Genomic DNA, 16,058 nt, shown 5'->3' on the forward strand with positions numbered 1-16,058 from the left:
TCCCATGACGCCATGTTGACCTTAAACAGCTTTGTGACCAACTGGAGTCCCCTTAGTTCCCCGACTGTTTCATCTTAATCACATTGCTCAGACTGGAGATGTGTGACGTGTCCTTCCAGCATGTATAATACATCTGTAGGGACTTAGTTCAGTGCTGTAAAGGAAAACGCCCTGATAGATACGGGAGCTTCACTGGGAGCTGCCAACAGTGCATTTCTCAGTCATTACATTAAACTTATGACATTGTTTTTGTTCTGTAAGATGTTTGGTAGTTGAAGAAGAGAAGAATGACGGGTGGAACAGGGATTTACTGGTGACATGACCTGATCTCACAGCATAGCCCGGCCCCTACAGTACATGTCAGACCTTTTTAATATATTCCTAATGTTTCGTTTGGCATCCCTAAACGCTAACATGTTCAGTCAAAACACATTTATTTAATTAGACGCTGGTTCACACTGATACGATCTCACACAATCACACCTGGCCTGTCAAGTGTTGCCGTTTCAGTGCGGTAGATGTGTTTGTTTTATCGCCAACATTTCATTCAATTGTAAGCATTTAGTTTCAAGAATGCCTTGGATAATTACATTTAGGGCCAAAGGGCAGTGGAAACCATTTTTATGCCTCTGCGCCGGCGATAGCCGTTGCCGGACGCACTATGTTTTTGGGTTGTCCGTCCGTCCGTTGTAAGTTTGTTCGTATGTTGTGAACGTGACATCTCAGGAACGCCTGAAGGGAATTTCTTCAAATTTGGCACCAACATCTACTTGGATGATCTGATTTAGATCAAGGTGTGACCTCTAGCTCATCTGGCAGAGCGTGTGCCCCATGTAGGTTGAGTCCTTGCCAGTGGCCCGGGTTCCACTCCGGCCTGTGGTTCTTTACTGTGTGTCATCCCCTCTCTCTTACCCCTTTGCAGTCATTATCCAGCTGCTCTACTAAAGCAATAAAAGACCTAAAAAATAATGTTTAAAAAAACAAAAGGTCAAAGGTCAAGGTCACTGTGCAATCACGTGCGTCCCATTCTGCTGAATGCGATATCTCAGCAGCGCCTTGAGGGAATTTCTTCAAATTTGGCACAAATGACTCAATGATGAACTGATTCAATTTTGGTGGTCAAAGGTCAAGGTCATCGTGACCTCATAAAACACGTTTTTGGCCATAATTCAAGAATTCATATGCTAATTATGATAATAATAATAATAATGTCTAATAGGATAAAATGATGAAGTGATGACATTTTGGACAGGCATGGATGTAAACCGCAACTTGACTGATTGGCGCAGGCATACAAACGCAGGGCGGTAATTCTCGTTAGTCATGCTAGTGGCATGGCTGTAGAGATGGCAGTGTTGGGGGGTCAGTCCAGCACTTTGGTCCAGAGTGAAATACTTAATCAACTGTTGGATGGATTGCTACAAAATTTTGAACTTTGTGTTTAGTTCTTATTTGCAAATGTTAGCATGCTAAAGTGGTCAACTAAGATGGTGAACATGGTAAATACCTGTCATGTCAGCATTGTCATTGTGAGCATGTTTACCAAAAATCACAGTGCATATAGGACCTAAACTACCTGTACCCTGATACTGTATCTTCCTGCACACTAGAAAGTCACAGTGGATCATTATAGAATACTGTTATACACTATACTGCGTCATACTGTTTTTGTACAAGGTATGAGAAGGCTTATCTGTACAGAAAAAAAACACTGAATAAACAATCAGTTGCAATAACTTTTAGTTTCCCCTTGGGTCTGTCACTGATTGAAATGAAAGAGCATTGGTCCGGGGTTATGAAGTGTTCCCTCCCTCCCTCCTCCACCTAGGAAAAGCTAACAGGCCTAACCCCTGTCCTGCCACACCTATCATACGGCTACACACACATTCCCCCTCTCACACTGCTTTCATCTGGGCGTGAAATGGATTCCTACTGTCTGCCAGAATGCACCACCTATCTCTGGATGTGATTCTCTTTCACCCTCCTTTCTCTTTTCCTGTCTTTCTTTTTCTGTACCACACATGTGCCCTTTTGTTTCCATAGAAAAAAAAAATGCCTCGCCCGCATTGCAAAGTCCACAAAACACATTCCCTGGCGGTTATTCTCGAAAATAGATTTAAAAACAATCCCATTGGGGCTAATATTTTATGTGACAACTTGAATTAGATCGAAATCAGAAACACATGACGATCCTAACCTTTTTAAAAACAAACCACAGTCATCCCTGGAATCCCCAGGAGAAAGGCATGTTCATGAAATTCCTTCATAACTGGCACACACACACACACATTGGAAGTGTCAGAGAGGTTGTAGTATAAAATATTGATACCTCCCGCTGCCACATGATTTTACATGTCCAGAAGCAGAAAGTCTGTTTTCGGAGAGGAAGGAACTGAAGTTATGCAAAATGATGGTCTTGTTACAGCAAGTAATGAAAGTAAACCCCGTTCCAGGCACATGCCTCTCACTGAGGATGGCTGCAATCTGTCAACAAAAGACACATAATTCGGTGTGATTCAGATATGTCCTGTTTTCTCTCTCACAGGGCTGGGCCGGTGTCAGCTCAGTGACCCTCTCGTAATTGGACACACATTATTTGGATCATAAAAAACACTTGGAATCAACCAGCTGACCCGTTATCTGGAAGAATGAGCCGTAACTCTGCAGAGAGGCGAAGGTATGGAGTTAAACATCCAACTGCTTCCAATGAACCAGGTGCACATCAGTTCTCAGTATAAGGTCTAACTTATGTCACTTGAACTGCCAGAGGAATCTGAATTGTTCAAGTGATTTCTGGCAGAATCTCCCACCACAGTGCCATATTTGTACACAAGCACCGAGTAGAGGAGAAAACACTTAACTATGCGGTGTCTGTGGCATCCAAGTTTGGCAAGGTTTTGTCCAATTGTTTTTAATAAATGCAGAACTTGTAACCTCTTTTCAGAGGATTATTTCATCGCTTTAAAGGCAGAACTAACACGAGACCAGAAACAGGTTCACATTCTTAGTTTACATTGTAAATTTACAAGATACATTCTAGCTCTAGGTCTTCAGCGTTCTTCGCATCTGATAGCTTTGTTAGAATTAGGAGTGATCTGTAATGAGCAGCAGTGGTGGAATGTAACTTATTACATTAACTCAAGAAGTAAAACTTTGAGATACGTTCTTGAGCACTTTACTGTATTATATTGTATACTTTTACTCCTCTGTATTTATTTGACAGCTATATTTATTAGTTTATTTGCAGATTAAAGGCGCCCTGCGCAGATTTTGACTGCTAGTAGCACTATGAAGGAATGTTATTAAGAGCGGGCCCGTTTTGTTTATCATGCATGTACAAAAAGGACGCATGCGCACCATCACGGCACCATGACGTGATATACATTCTCCCAATGGATTCATGCTATTCCACTGATTTACAGGTTCCGGGAAGAAGAAAAATTGCAATCCCATGAACATGGATGTTAACAATGCAGGTTACAAAAGTTTCAAAATAACTGGCTTTGTGAATGTTTGATGAACATTTGCATTCAACATGTTTGTTAGACTTAACACACAATATGTTTTGGTGACGCTATAACACTGAACAGAAACTTTGTTTACAAACCCCACAGGGCACAGATTGAGCTTCCCAACAGTATATGAAAAGATAGTGAAATTAGCTCCCTCTCAATGAGTTGAAATGCTGTTTACATAAATGTGTTGTAATAGTAAATTCTGTGTTTGCATATTCCCCCTTGTGCCTGCGTGGGTTTTCTCCGGGCGCTCCGGTTTCCTTCCACAGTCCAAAGACAATGCTGACTGTATGAACTCCTTTATTGATTAAATTACATTTTTAAAATTTGAACTGAATCTTAACATGATGATGACGTCGCCAGAGAACCAATTTAACATCTTCTGTCAAGTTTTAAAACACTTCTTGAGTGTCGGTGTGATGAACTCTCCCAGTAAATTTTCCCAGTAAAGTTAACCATTTGGACTGTGTTATTTTTAATCCAATAGCAGCAATAATTTAGGCAAGTCGGGGGACAGCGTAGACATATTCTCCAAATGCGTCACATCCATTTGTGAGTAATGATAACATCACCGCTGAACTTTTGATTATTAGATTACATTTGGCCGAAGCGTGATGTGATGTTATTCCAATACACCGTGTGTTTGTGTGTACATAGATAGATGCGCGTGTACTGGAATGTGTTTCAACAGTTGTTTTTGTCTGTATATTTTTTAAATATCCAGTGTTTGTAGTGCAAAATAAAAAGTGTATTTTTGTCACAACAAGCTGGAACATACAGGTACTTAGTAGTTTTATGATTTATGATAATGAAATGGGTTGATTTAGCCCCATAAATGTATTATTTCTGTGTATTTTGGGCTGAGGAAATGATGATGCTTGTTTAAAAGTTTTACTGCAACAACACAAATGTCTTTTCTCAAGACATGAAAACTGACTCAATTTTTACTCACCCTTTGACTTCCCTCACACAGGGACACACAGCCAGAGTGACTATTCAGTGTGATTCATCAGCATTACCGGCAGAACACTAACTTTATTATAACAGATCTTATCTGCTCTGCCCTGCTCACCATTTGAAAGCTCTGGGTCTTTTTACTCTTTCTTCTTTGTCCAACTCGTGTCCAGAGGGCTTGTGGTGTTGCAACGAGATAGAAGGGGAACCAGCCAGATGGGTAACACACACACACTCACACACACACACACACACAAACACACACACACACACACACACACATACGCACAGATTGTCTCGGAGATATGGGGTGCAGATGACTTTTGGATCAGCCTTAATACACTACTCTGTGTCTCGCCAGCCACACACAAACACAGAGTTCAACACAGACACAGACGATTCTTTAACAGAAGCACATTCTGGTATTGACCTTCTTGAACTCCAATATAGTATATGCAAAACTATAATATATCACAAAAACAAGTAAAACCTCAATAATTAACACAAGAAAACAAATGTGCAACCCAAACATGTGTTCTGCAAGAACTGCTGAATAAAAGCAAACTCTGCATTTGAACTGTTTCAAACACAGTGCATATCAGAGCTAGAGCTAAATATCACTGAATAAATAATTTGTTTGAATGAAAGAAACTCTATTTCCAGCTTTTGTGATTCAACCATGGTGCTCTGTACTCACTGAAGACCTGTCTGACTGGGATACACAAGTTGAACGCAGACTCTCTGCTGTCACTGCAACATATCCACTGTAACGGCCTGTTTTCACCATTAAATGTGGGTGACTTGAGGCAATGTGAACTATGAGGCAAGTCAGTTTGTTTGTATATAGCACCATCTTGTGGGAATTCTTAAAAGCTGTAGACACTTCCTGCAAGCCCAGGAGGAGGAGGAAGATGATGTCAGTAATTGAAAAGTAGCAGCCTATTGCTGAAAGAACTTTCAATATAGCATCACAACTGTCTAAAAAGAGTTGAAAGGACAGGGAGAAATGTAATGAATGTTGACCTAATGATAATGTAAGTTCACAAGTAACTAATTCATAATAACACCTGCCTGGTTCTGTGTATTTGGTACTGGCTTTAGAAGAGTAATTCCATTTGGGGATAAAAGATCATGGTGCCATTTTCTGATGTATAAAGGGTTTGCAAATTGTAACTCACAGCTTTATCAATGTTCGTCATCATTAATTTAATCATTTGCTAATGTTTTATAGATCGGTACAAAGCTATTATGATGAACAACTTTTGCGTTGCCATATTGTGAAAAATCTCTCTGGCATATGTTTATCATCCAGCAGGGCACTTGTCTTTTAGCTCCTTAATTCATAATGCCTTTTGGGAAAAACAAAAAATTAATTTATTGAAAACTTACTAACACATATAACTGCAGACTGGTGCCTTATTTGATAGCATGAAAGCAACAAACATTTATTAATGGATTACCAACATTATATTGTTTGCACTATTCTGGCATTTATATTTACCACACTTAATAGATCACACTTCTCAGCATTTTGTATTTACTTATTTGCACTGTGGTTATTTGTCCTATATTGCACATCTTAATGCAAATATTTGCACATTTCACATTTCTTATACTCTCATTTTCTTATCTTTAATATTAGTACTTACTTATATTGTGTTTATATTGTAGCATTATATACATAATCTACATGTTACATACTCCTTTATTTCTATTTACATTTCAATATGTTTATACAAGAGCAACAATAAAGTATTTCTGATTTCTCTGATTCTGATTAGTAAGTGCATTACCAAATAGAACAGATAAAAATGATAAACACTAACCCAAGGGTTTTTCACTACCTGGCAACCCAAGATATTGTTCTTATAAATGGCTTATACTATAAATGATCTATAAATAATTTGTTTGATTTATTAACCATTAACAGGAGAAAAACAACACCTAACACATGATGCTGTATTATTGTGTATTACACAATAATATATTATGTTCCTGAAATCCAACTCATTGTAAAAACATTTTTTATTTTTATTTATTTATTTATTTATTTATTTATTTATTTATTTATTTATTTACTTATTTATTTACTTATTTATATTTATTTTATACATCGACGTTAATTCACTTTTTAGAGAGAAAGAATTATGACATTAACTATGTTGTGTTGCTTATTAAGATGATAGGCCTCGTCTGGATTTCCTGCAGGTCTCCTCCACACCTCCTCTCCACCTGATCTACACCAATCCACAGTGGCACAGCTCAGCCAGTCATAGATCACATGCACATGCAGCCAGCCTGCAGTATCTGGTTTGACCACAGAGTGGCAGCACATGTAAACACATGTCATCTTCTTACACAAGCTCTTACCAAACGCTGAAGGCGAGTTCTGTAACTAAATGTTGCAGCCCCTCTTGTCTGCATGGTGCTCCTGTCTCTCTGAAGGTAAGTCCTCTAGAATGAAATAAAGACAGGGTGAAGTTTGGTGTAGAGATTTCATTCATCTAAGTGTAAAGCCATGTGAGTAGCCTTCACATCCGCTACTTTCATTTTAAAGTTGGCTTGTGTAACTGCTTCCTTGTGATGTGTTAAAGTCTCTTGTCTTTCTGTTGACTGTTTAGATATATTTTCTTTTCTTCTGTACTGTTTTTTGTATGTATTTCATTGTTTTTTATTTGATTGTTTTCCACTGTTTGGTTAGGGTTTTCTGCACATTTTGTGTACTTCTTGTTGTTTAACACATGTTGTATTTTTAAAATTCTGTTAGGAAAGGTTAGTTGGTGGGAGGGTCCTTTGTATAATCCTGTGGCTTCTTGACCTCTCCTGACACATTTCTTGTTTTGTTTTTTCATTGACTGGATTTTGTGAAGTTTTATATATGTGCAAATAAATAAAAAGTAAAAAAAAAAAAGACTTAATAATGTGAAGCACTGTGCATAAAAAACACTAACTGTGACTTTTCTTGTCTTTTCTTGTCTTTTCTGATGACAGGACGGAGCTGTTACATCAGACAACAATGAAGTCCATCTCCTGTTTCTCGTCATCGGTCAGAGCTGCATGTCAGCACACCTCAGCTTGTTTCCCCATCAGTCGAGCTCTAACTCTTTGCAGTCCAGTGGGCAGATGCCAAACTGTAGTTGTGCAACAACCGTGCGTAACCGGTGTGCGTACTTTCCATAATACGCAGGTGAACACAGCAGCAGCAGTCCAGCAGGTGAGTGCAGCTCCTCTCCCCATCCCAGTACCTCTACCTGGGAGAAGAGAGGATGAACTGTACCAACTTGGCAGACGCATGCCACCTATAACAGCTGTAAGAGCAGCCTCACACCCATCTCCATACAGCCCATACACCAAACCACAGAGCAATGCAGCTGCACTAGTCAACATCCAGTCTCTGATTGAAGGAGAGGTGATTCCTGAGCTTTGCTCCAGACTGGCAGGCTTCCCCAGCAACGACAGGGCAGAGGGACTAGCCACTTTACTCGGAGCATGTGTTGAATCTGGCCTGGAGGCCCACAGAAGCCCTCTAGTCCTCAGACTGATAAATGAGAGCCTGGAGCTCCTCTCCAGCAGGGATGTCGGGGTGGCACAGCTCTGCCACCTGGGCGAGGTGGCGTACGCCCTGGAAGGCCGCCAGTCAGCCGTGGTGCCAGAGGTCCTGGACTCCATAGGTGGTGCTGTAGAAGAGGATGTCGTCTCTCCCAGAGAGGCTGCCAGGATCTACTCCCTGCTGGCTCTGTGTCATGATCCTGACAACCAGCGGCAGAAACTTATGCTGTCCACTTTGCACAGACACACACAGAGGCTGGTCCACCGGCTGAAGGCCAATCAAGTCAGCGATATACTGCAGTGCCTGTTGGAGTTGCAGCAGAGACAGGTAGGTCGAGCGGCCACTGAATGAGATTCCACTTGAACATTTGTGAACATATCACACCTAAATGTTTGGCTCTGTACTGCAGGTCTCTTAATGTTTTCTGTCTCTTGAAGTGCCACCCTGTAATTGGTGTCTTTACACTGGCAACTTTGGGATATTAATACTGATATTTATTTCACAGGCCATTTCCCTGGTGCTGAGGCTGAGTCATAGAGCATCACGGGTCTTCAAGGCTTTTAGTGATGATGAGGTTATTAAGGTGCTCTCTGCGCTGATGATCCTGGGACAGCATGATGAAGAGCTCCTGGCTGCTATGGAGAAACACCTACCAGGTGTGGTTTATTTTCCTCAAATGGGCTCAGGGAAAGGATGGGAACATTTGAAGTTAATCCTGAAGTTCTGTGCTGTGCTGTGTGTGTGTATTAGGGAGGCTGGGGAAGTGTGATCCGGAGCTGATCAGCACCGTCATGGAGTACTGTCTGCAAATGAGGTGCCGCTCTGAGCCAATCTTTGAGGTTGCAGCTGAGAACTTTGTATGCCATGCTGAGAGGCACACCACCCTTCAGATCGCCAAACAGATAGTAGCCATGGGGAGACTCAACTATCTGCCACAGGTGAGGGCTATTTATAATGTTGCAATGCTGTATCTAAATCAAAAGACTATGAAATGGAATGAGCAGAGTATAAAGCATATGGTCTGTTCTAATGAATGTCTCCTTTACTCCTCAGTGCTCCAGTGAGATGTTTAAAAAGCTGGAGAGCATTTTGTCAACAAGGTTTTCCCAGTTCCAGCCTCGCTCCCTGATAGAGGTGTTGCACGCCTGCATCCACCTGGAACGCTTCCCACGCAACTACATGTCCAAAGTCTTCAGCCCGTACTTCCTACAGAGGCTGCAAGGTATGTAAAACGCTGCTTACTCAAAAAATAAAAGTGAACATTATCAACGCATAAAAGTAGAACAGTTGCATTGGTTTGCATTAGATAGTATAATGTTGTGTGATCGTTATGCCACTCTTTTCAAATGCTGCTGTCACTCTTCATGTAGAGCTGTGCTTCAAAGATTTGATAGTATTTGGAGTATTTTTTGCTGTTTGTCAAAGAAAAAAAAAGCTGTCATTCAGAAGCTATTAATTCACGGCATGTGGATGTACAACATGTCAGTGTATTTATATATGTCATAATATGTAGAGTATGTAATGTCTGTGATGTAAGCTGTCCTTGTCTGTCCTACAGCACAGGGGGAGCCATTGGACAAGAATGCTCTGGGACAACTCACTCAGATCCATCTCTCCTCCTCATTAGAGTGCACCTACTACTTGGTGAGCATCGCACTGTTTCACACCTTTTATATTATATTATTATAATAATGTTTTTGAAATTTAAATTGTGCGTATAGTACAATTATGTTAGTACTATAATAGTTCACTGTGTGCTAGAGTACTTGCAGGAGTTGTGCTAAGTATATTAAGCGATGTCTTGTCCACATCAGGGTCCCAGACTGCCTTACTTCCCCCTTGTGAAGAGGTTTTCCTCTGTGGACCAGGCCTTTGAGACACCTATGGAGAGTCTCCTCTACAAACGGGTCAAAGGGCCGCTCACACAGCTACTGGGGGGGAAGTTTTACTCTACCAGAATATTCACTCACAGTGGATACACAATAGGTAAGCAGTAACCATACACAACGATATGATCAAAAAGGGGAAATATCAATTTAAACCAAAGGTTAAGTAAGGTACACAACATCAGTGTATCCTATTTAAATAATCAGCGATGTGGCTCATTTGGTCAGTGGCTAACCTAAAGTGCTGTACTCACGGGCACAATGTTGTTTTGTTTCACTTTTCTGTCCAGATGTGGAAATATGCCTGGATGAGAAGGGATATGTTCTGCCTCTGTCTCAGTGGGATCACACGTACAGGAGGTGAGACACACATTCTGCAGTGCTGTTGGCAAGTGCATTCCCTATTGACACGCCAATCATTTGCATTTTGAACCAAATGAATGTGAACAAACTCTGGCCTGTTTAGAGTTTAGAGCAAGTGAGCTGCACGACATTTGCACTTATTCTTAACTGATAATTTGAACTTTTTCCTTCATGTTTTGTGTCATGTGTAGGATGGCACTGTGTTTGGATGGTGAAAACCGTTTCTGTAGCAACACACAGCACCTGTTGGGGAAGGAAGCCACCAAGAGGAGACACCTCCGGAGGATGGGCTATGAGGTGGTGCAGGTATGCCTGAGGAAAAGATATTGTCAAAGTCATTGTAAAACTAGATCATTGAATTTAGGCGCCACAGCTTCGCTAATTCACACCTTCAATTTATTATCCAACATGTTTCATCTAACTTGCATTTAAAGGTACAAATAACATTCAACCAATAGATGTCGCATTCACCCTCTCCCGCTCCATCGCATCCCCTTCACAACGCATGGTTGCTAGTTCGTTGCACAACCTTGTTTTGTTTAGATATGACAAATTGTGATTTTATGTGTTATCGTTTTTCAGACGATTAAGCTGAGACAGTTAATATGTGTTAACTTTAGTTGTCACTTGTTACCATGGTAAATATGCACTTATTCTGCAGCCTGATGAAGAAAGCAGTGTCAAACTCAGCCATGTATCTGTTTTTTTCCACACTAACTGGCAACTTTATCATTGACAACACAGAGATACCACGTGATACCAACGTCGTTTGAAAAAAATGATTAATTCACAGTCAACATATTTTTTTAAAGAAAAGCAATACTTTTATTTGGCACCTTTCTAAAAGTTCTGTAGATGTAGAAAATGTAGATGACAAAAAAAGATCTGAAAAAAAAGATCTGAAAAATGTCCGGAAAAAATGTCTGAAAAAATGTCCGAAAAAAAAAAAAGATCTAAAAAATGTCCGGAAAAACATATCTGAAAAATGTCTGAAAAAAAGTCTAAAAAAAAATATCTGAAAAATGTCGGACAAAAAAATATCTGAAAAATGTCGGACAAAAAAAGTCTGAAAAAAAATATCTGAAAAAAAAGTCTGAAAAAAAATATCTGAAAAAAAAGTCTGAAAAAAAGTCTGAAAAAAAGTCTGAAAAATGTCTTAAAAGAAATATCTGAAAAATGTCCGAAAAAAAAAATATCTGAAAAATGTCGGACAAAAAAAGTCTTAAAAAAAAGTCTGGAAAAAAAAGTCTGAAAAAAAGTCTGAAAAAAAAGTCTGAAAAAAAAAGTCTGAAAAAAAGTCTGAAAAAAAAGTCTGAAAAAAAGTCTGAAAAATGTCTTAAAAAAAAGTCTGAAAAAAAATATCTGAAAAAAAAGTCTGAAAAAAAATACCCGGAAAAAAAAGTCTGAAAAAAAGTCTGAAAAATGTCTTAAAAGAAATATCTGAAAAATGTCCGAAAAAAAAATATCTGAAAAATGTCGGACAAAAAAAGTCTTAAAAAAAAGTCTGGAAAAAAAAGTCTGAAAAAAAGTCTGAAAAAAAAGTCTGAAAAAAAAAGTCTGAAAAAAAGTCTGAAAAAAAAGTCTGAAAAAAAGTCTGAAAAAAAGTCTGAAAAATGTATTAAAAAAAAGTCTGAAAAAAAATATCTGAAAAAAAAGTCTGAAAAGTCTGAAAAAAAGTCTGAAAAAAAATATCTGAAAAAAAAGTCTGAAAAAAAATATCTGAAAAAAATATCTGAAAAAATGTCTTAAAAAAAGTCTGGAAAAAAAAGTGTGAAAAAAAATATCTGAAAAAAAAGTCTGAAAAAAAATATCTGAAAAAAAAGTCTGAAAAAAAATATCTTAAAAAAAGTCTGAAAAAAAGTGTGAAAAATGTCTTTAAAAAAATATCTGAAAAATGTCGGACAAAAAAAGTCTGAAAAAAAAGTCTGGAAAAAAAGTCTGAAAAAAAATATCTGAAAAATGTCTTAAAAACAATCTGAATAAATGTCCGAAAAAAAATATCTGAAAAATGTCGGACAAAAAAAGTCTGGAAAAAAAGTCTGAAAAAAAGTCTGAAAAAAAAGTCTGAAAAAAAGTCTGAAAAATGTCTTAAAAGAAATATCTGAAAAATATCGGACAAAAAAAGTCTTAAAAAAAAGTCTGGAAAAAAAAGTCTGAAAAAAAGTCTGAAGAAAAAGTCTGAAAAAAAAGTCTGAAAATAAGTCTGAAAAAAAAGTCTGAAAAAAAATATCTGAAAAATGTCTTAAAAACAATATCTGAAAAATGTCCGAAAAAAAATATCTGAAAAATGTCGGACAAAAAATATCTGAAAAAAAAGTCTGGAAAAAAAGTCTGGAAAAAAAGTCTGGAAAAAAAAGTCTGAAAAAAAAGTCTGGAAAAAAAAGTCTGAAAAAAAAGTCTGAAAAAAAATATCTGAAAAATGTCTTAAAAACAATATCTGAAAAATGTCGGACAAAAAAAGTCTGAAAAAAAATATCTGAAAAAAAAGTCTGGAAAAAAAATATCTGAAAAAAAAGTCTGAAAAAAAATATCTGAAAAAAAAGTCTGAAAAAAAGTCTGAAAAATGTCTTAAAAAAAATATCTGAAAAATGGCCGAAAAAAAATATCTGAAAAATGTCGGACAAAAAAAGTCTGAAAAAAAAAGTCTGAAAAAAAGTCTGAAAAAAAAGTCTGAAAAAAAATATCTGAAAAATGTCTTAAAAACAATATCTGAAAAAAAGTATCTGAAAAATATCTGCAAAATGTCTGCAGAAATGTCCGAAAAACAATATCTGAAAAATGTCGGACAAAAAAAGTCTGAAAAAAAATATCTGAAAAAAACGTCTGAAAAAAAAGTCTGAAAAAAAAGTCTGGAAAAAAAAGTCTGAAAAAAAGTCTGAAAAAAAATATCTGAAAAATGTCTTAAAAAAAATATCTGAAAAATGGCCGAAAAAAAATATCTGAAAAATGTCAGACAAAAACAGTCTGAAAAAAAAAGTCTGAAAAAAAGTCTGAAAAAAAAGTCTGAAAAAAAATATCTGAAAAATGTCTTAAAAACAATATCTGAAAAAAAGTATCTGAAAAAAAGTATCTGAAAAATATCTGAAAAATGTCGGACAAAAAAAGTCTGAAAAAAAATATCTGAAAAAAAAGTCTGAAAAAAAAGTCTGGAAAAAAAAGTCTGAAAAAAAGTCTGAAAAAAAAGTCTGAAAAAAAATATCTGAAAAATGTCTTAAAAACAATATCTGAAAAATGTCGGACAAAAAAAGTCTGAAAAAAAATATCTGAAAAAAAAGTCTGAAAAAAAATATCTGAAAAAAAAGTCTGAAAAAAAGTCTGAAAAATGTCTTAAAAAAAATATCTGAAAAATGGCCGAAAAAAAATATCTGAAAAATGTCGGACAAAAAAAGTCTGAAAAAAAAAGTCCGAAAAAAAGTCTGAAAAAAAAGTCTGAAAAAAAATATCTGAAAAATGTCTTAAAAACAATATCTGAAAAAAAGTATCTGAAAAATATCTGCAAAATGTCTGCAGAAATGTCCGAAAAAAAATATCTGAAAAATGTCGGACAAAAAAAGTCTGAAAAAAAATATCTGAAAAAAAAGTCTGAAAAAAAATCTGAAAAAAAGTGTGAAAAATGTCTTAAAAAAAATATCTGAAAAATGTCGGACAAAAAAAGTCTGAAAAAAAAGTCTGAAAAAAAAGTCTGGAAAAAAAAGTCTGAAAAAAAGTCTGAAAAAAAAGTCTGAAAAAAAATATCTGAAAAATGTCTTAAAAACAATATCTGAAAAATGTCGGACAAAAAAAGTCTGAAAAAAAATATCTGAAAAAAAAGTCTGAAAAAAAGTCTGAAAAATGTCTTAAAAAAAATATCTGAAAAATGGCCGAAAAAAAATATCTGAAAAATGTCGGACAAAAAAAGTCTGAAAAAAAAAGTGTGAAAAAAAGTCTGAAAAAAAAGTCTGAAAAAAAAGTCTGAAAAAAAGTCTGAAAAAAAAGTCTGAAAAAAAAGTCTGAAAAAAAAATCTGAAAAATGTCTTAAAAACAATATCTGAAAAAAAGTATCTGAAAAATATCTGCAAAATGTCTGCAGAAATGTCCGAAAAAAAATATCTGAAAAATGTCGGACAAAAAAAGTCTGAAAAAAAATATCTGAAAAAAAAGTCTGAAAAAAAAGTCTGAAAAAAAGTCTGAAAAAAAATATCTGAAAAAAAATATCTGAAAAAAATGTCTGAAAAAAAAGTCTGAAAAAAAGTCAGAAAAAAATATCTGAAAAATGAATGAAAAAAAATATCTGAAAAATGTCTGAAAAAAAGATCTAAAAAAATGTCCGGAAAAAAAGATCTGAAAAATGTCTGAAAACAAGTCTGAAATTTTTTTTTCATGATTTGTTTGCAAAAAATGCTATCAATATAAACTTTAACGAGCTCCACTATAAGAAACATCAAAGTCATGGGACAGTTGTCTGTCAATAAAATGCCCAACAAGATCTCTGCTCCTTCTGTGTTCCAGATCCCTTACTTTGAATTTGAGAAGCTGATGACTCAGGAGGAACAGGTCCAATATCTTCACAACAAGATCTTTCCCACCATCTTCAAGTTCATTCACTGATCTTAGTCCCCTAACAAGTTCAACCAAAGATTCCTCAGTGACTTTTATTGATTGGTGCTTATGTTGCTGTAAAAATCAACCAACCCCTACAATGACCTGCCTGGACATTTAGGTGAGTGATGCTGCACACTATGTACAATATGAAGAAGATGCTGTAGGGCACGGCAGAAAGGAAATACTTGATATTCAGCTCCAGCATAAATATCCAGCGTTTCTTTTTTGTTTGTTTTCCATATTCCCTTAGTTTTTTTTTATGATTTTATGAAACAACCTGCCTTGTTTTGGGCATCAAAGTTAAAAAAAACAATGTCAATTGGTAATTTTACAAGAAAGATTAAACAAATCTTTTTTATCCTCAACATTAAAAACAATGAAGATGACTGAAAATGTACCTTTTAAAGCGTGTCCGTCTTAGCAGCCATTTGTGTGACTACATATCTTATATTTTCACCTTATGACCTCAGTTTAGCATCATTTTAATGGCTATTGTTACACTGACTTTTGCTCAGGGAGCAAAACTTTAAAAAGATAATACTGTTCATTTTTGTATTCTGCTGTTAATTTATAATGTTAAATGGACGTGATGGTGACTATTTATGTGATTGATTTGAATACAAAATGTGTACGTAATGAGTGGCACAGTGTTGTGGCTTCAACCTTTGTCCTTTGCCCTGTTGTTTCATTGGTACCCAGTTTTCTTTGAGAATAGGGAAAACAAATGTGACCTCATTTACTGGGCAAGATGTCTGAGACATTCAAAATTAAATGTGCATGAGATGTACAAATGTATGATATGATATATGTTTTTATTTGATGCTTGAAGATATACCATAAATTGCCCTTTTATCCTTATCCTTTGGACTGGTGGTCGATTCTTCAAAACAGGAAACACTGAGAACATTTGATAAAACATGTACAGTGTCCAAAAAACGCAAAGGGTCTAATAAAAAATGTATCTAACAGATTAGCATTTAACGCTGACTTAATAGCAGTTATGACGATATTCCCCCACTGTACAATTATCTATATTATAATTGGTTGTTATGGATATTAATTTGTTCAGACAAACAAAGAAACCCTGTGAAAAAAATGGAATCAAGGCCTAAGTTAAAAAAATGAAACGTAACTAAACCTGATATGCAAAAAGTAAAATCCAAATATTCTGTAAATGGTTGTATGCAATATGATTGGTGAATGAAGTCA

The 16,058-nt window shown here is 36.3% G+C and overlaps 1 protein-coding gene across 1 annotated transcript; it reads left to right on the forward strand.

The window, feature by feature from the left end:
* Positions 1 to 6,750: 6,750 nt before the first annotated feature.
* On the forward strand, positions 6,751 to 16,043 carry LOC119500797 (FAST kinase domain-containing protein 3, mitochondrial-like). Its single transcript, XM_037790734.1, has 10 exons — positions 6,751 to 6,914; positions 7,461 to 8,346; positions 8,525 to 8,675; positions 8,770 to 8,957; positions 9,073 to 9,241; positions 9,578 to 9,663; positions 9,834 to 10,005; positions 10,196 to 10,265; positions 10,460 to 10,574; positions 14,757 to 16,043. Exons 2-10 carry the CDS (start codon positions 7,486 to 7,488, stop codon positions 14,853 to 14,855), a joined length of 1,911 nt encoding a protein of 636 aa, XP_037646662.1. The 5' UTR covers positions 6,751 to 6,914; positions 7,461 to 7,485; the 3' UTR covers positions 14,856 to 16,043.
* The last annotated feature ends 15 nt before the right edge of the window (positions 16,044 to 16,058 follow it).

Source organism: Sebastes umbrosus, chromosome 13, assembly GCF_015220745.1.
Source record: "Sebastes umbrosus isolate fSebUmb1 chromosome 13, fSebUmb1.pri, whole genome shotgun sequence".
Taxonomy (NCBI): Eukaryota; Metazoa; Chordata; class Actinopteri; order Perciformes; family Sebastidae; genus Sebastes; species Sebastes umbrosus.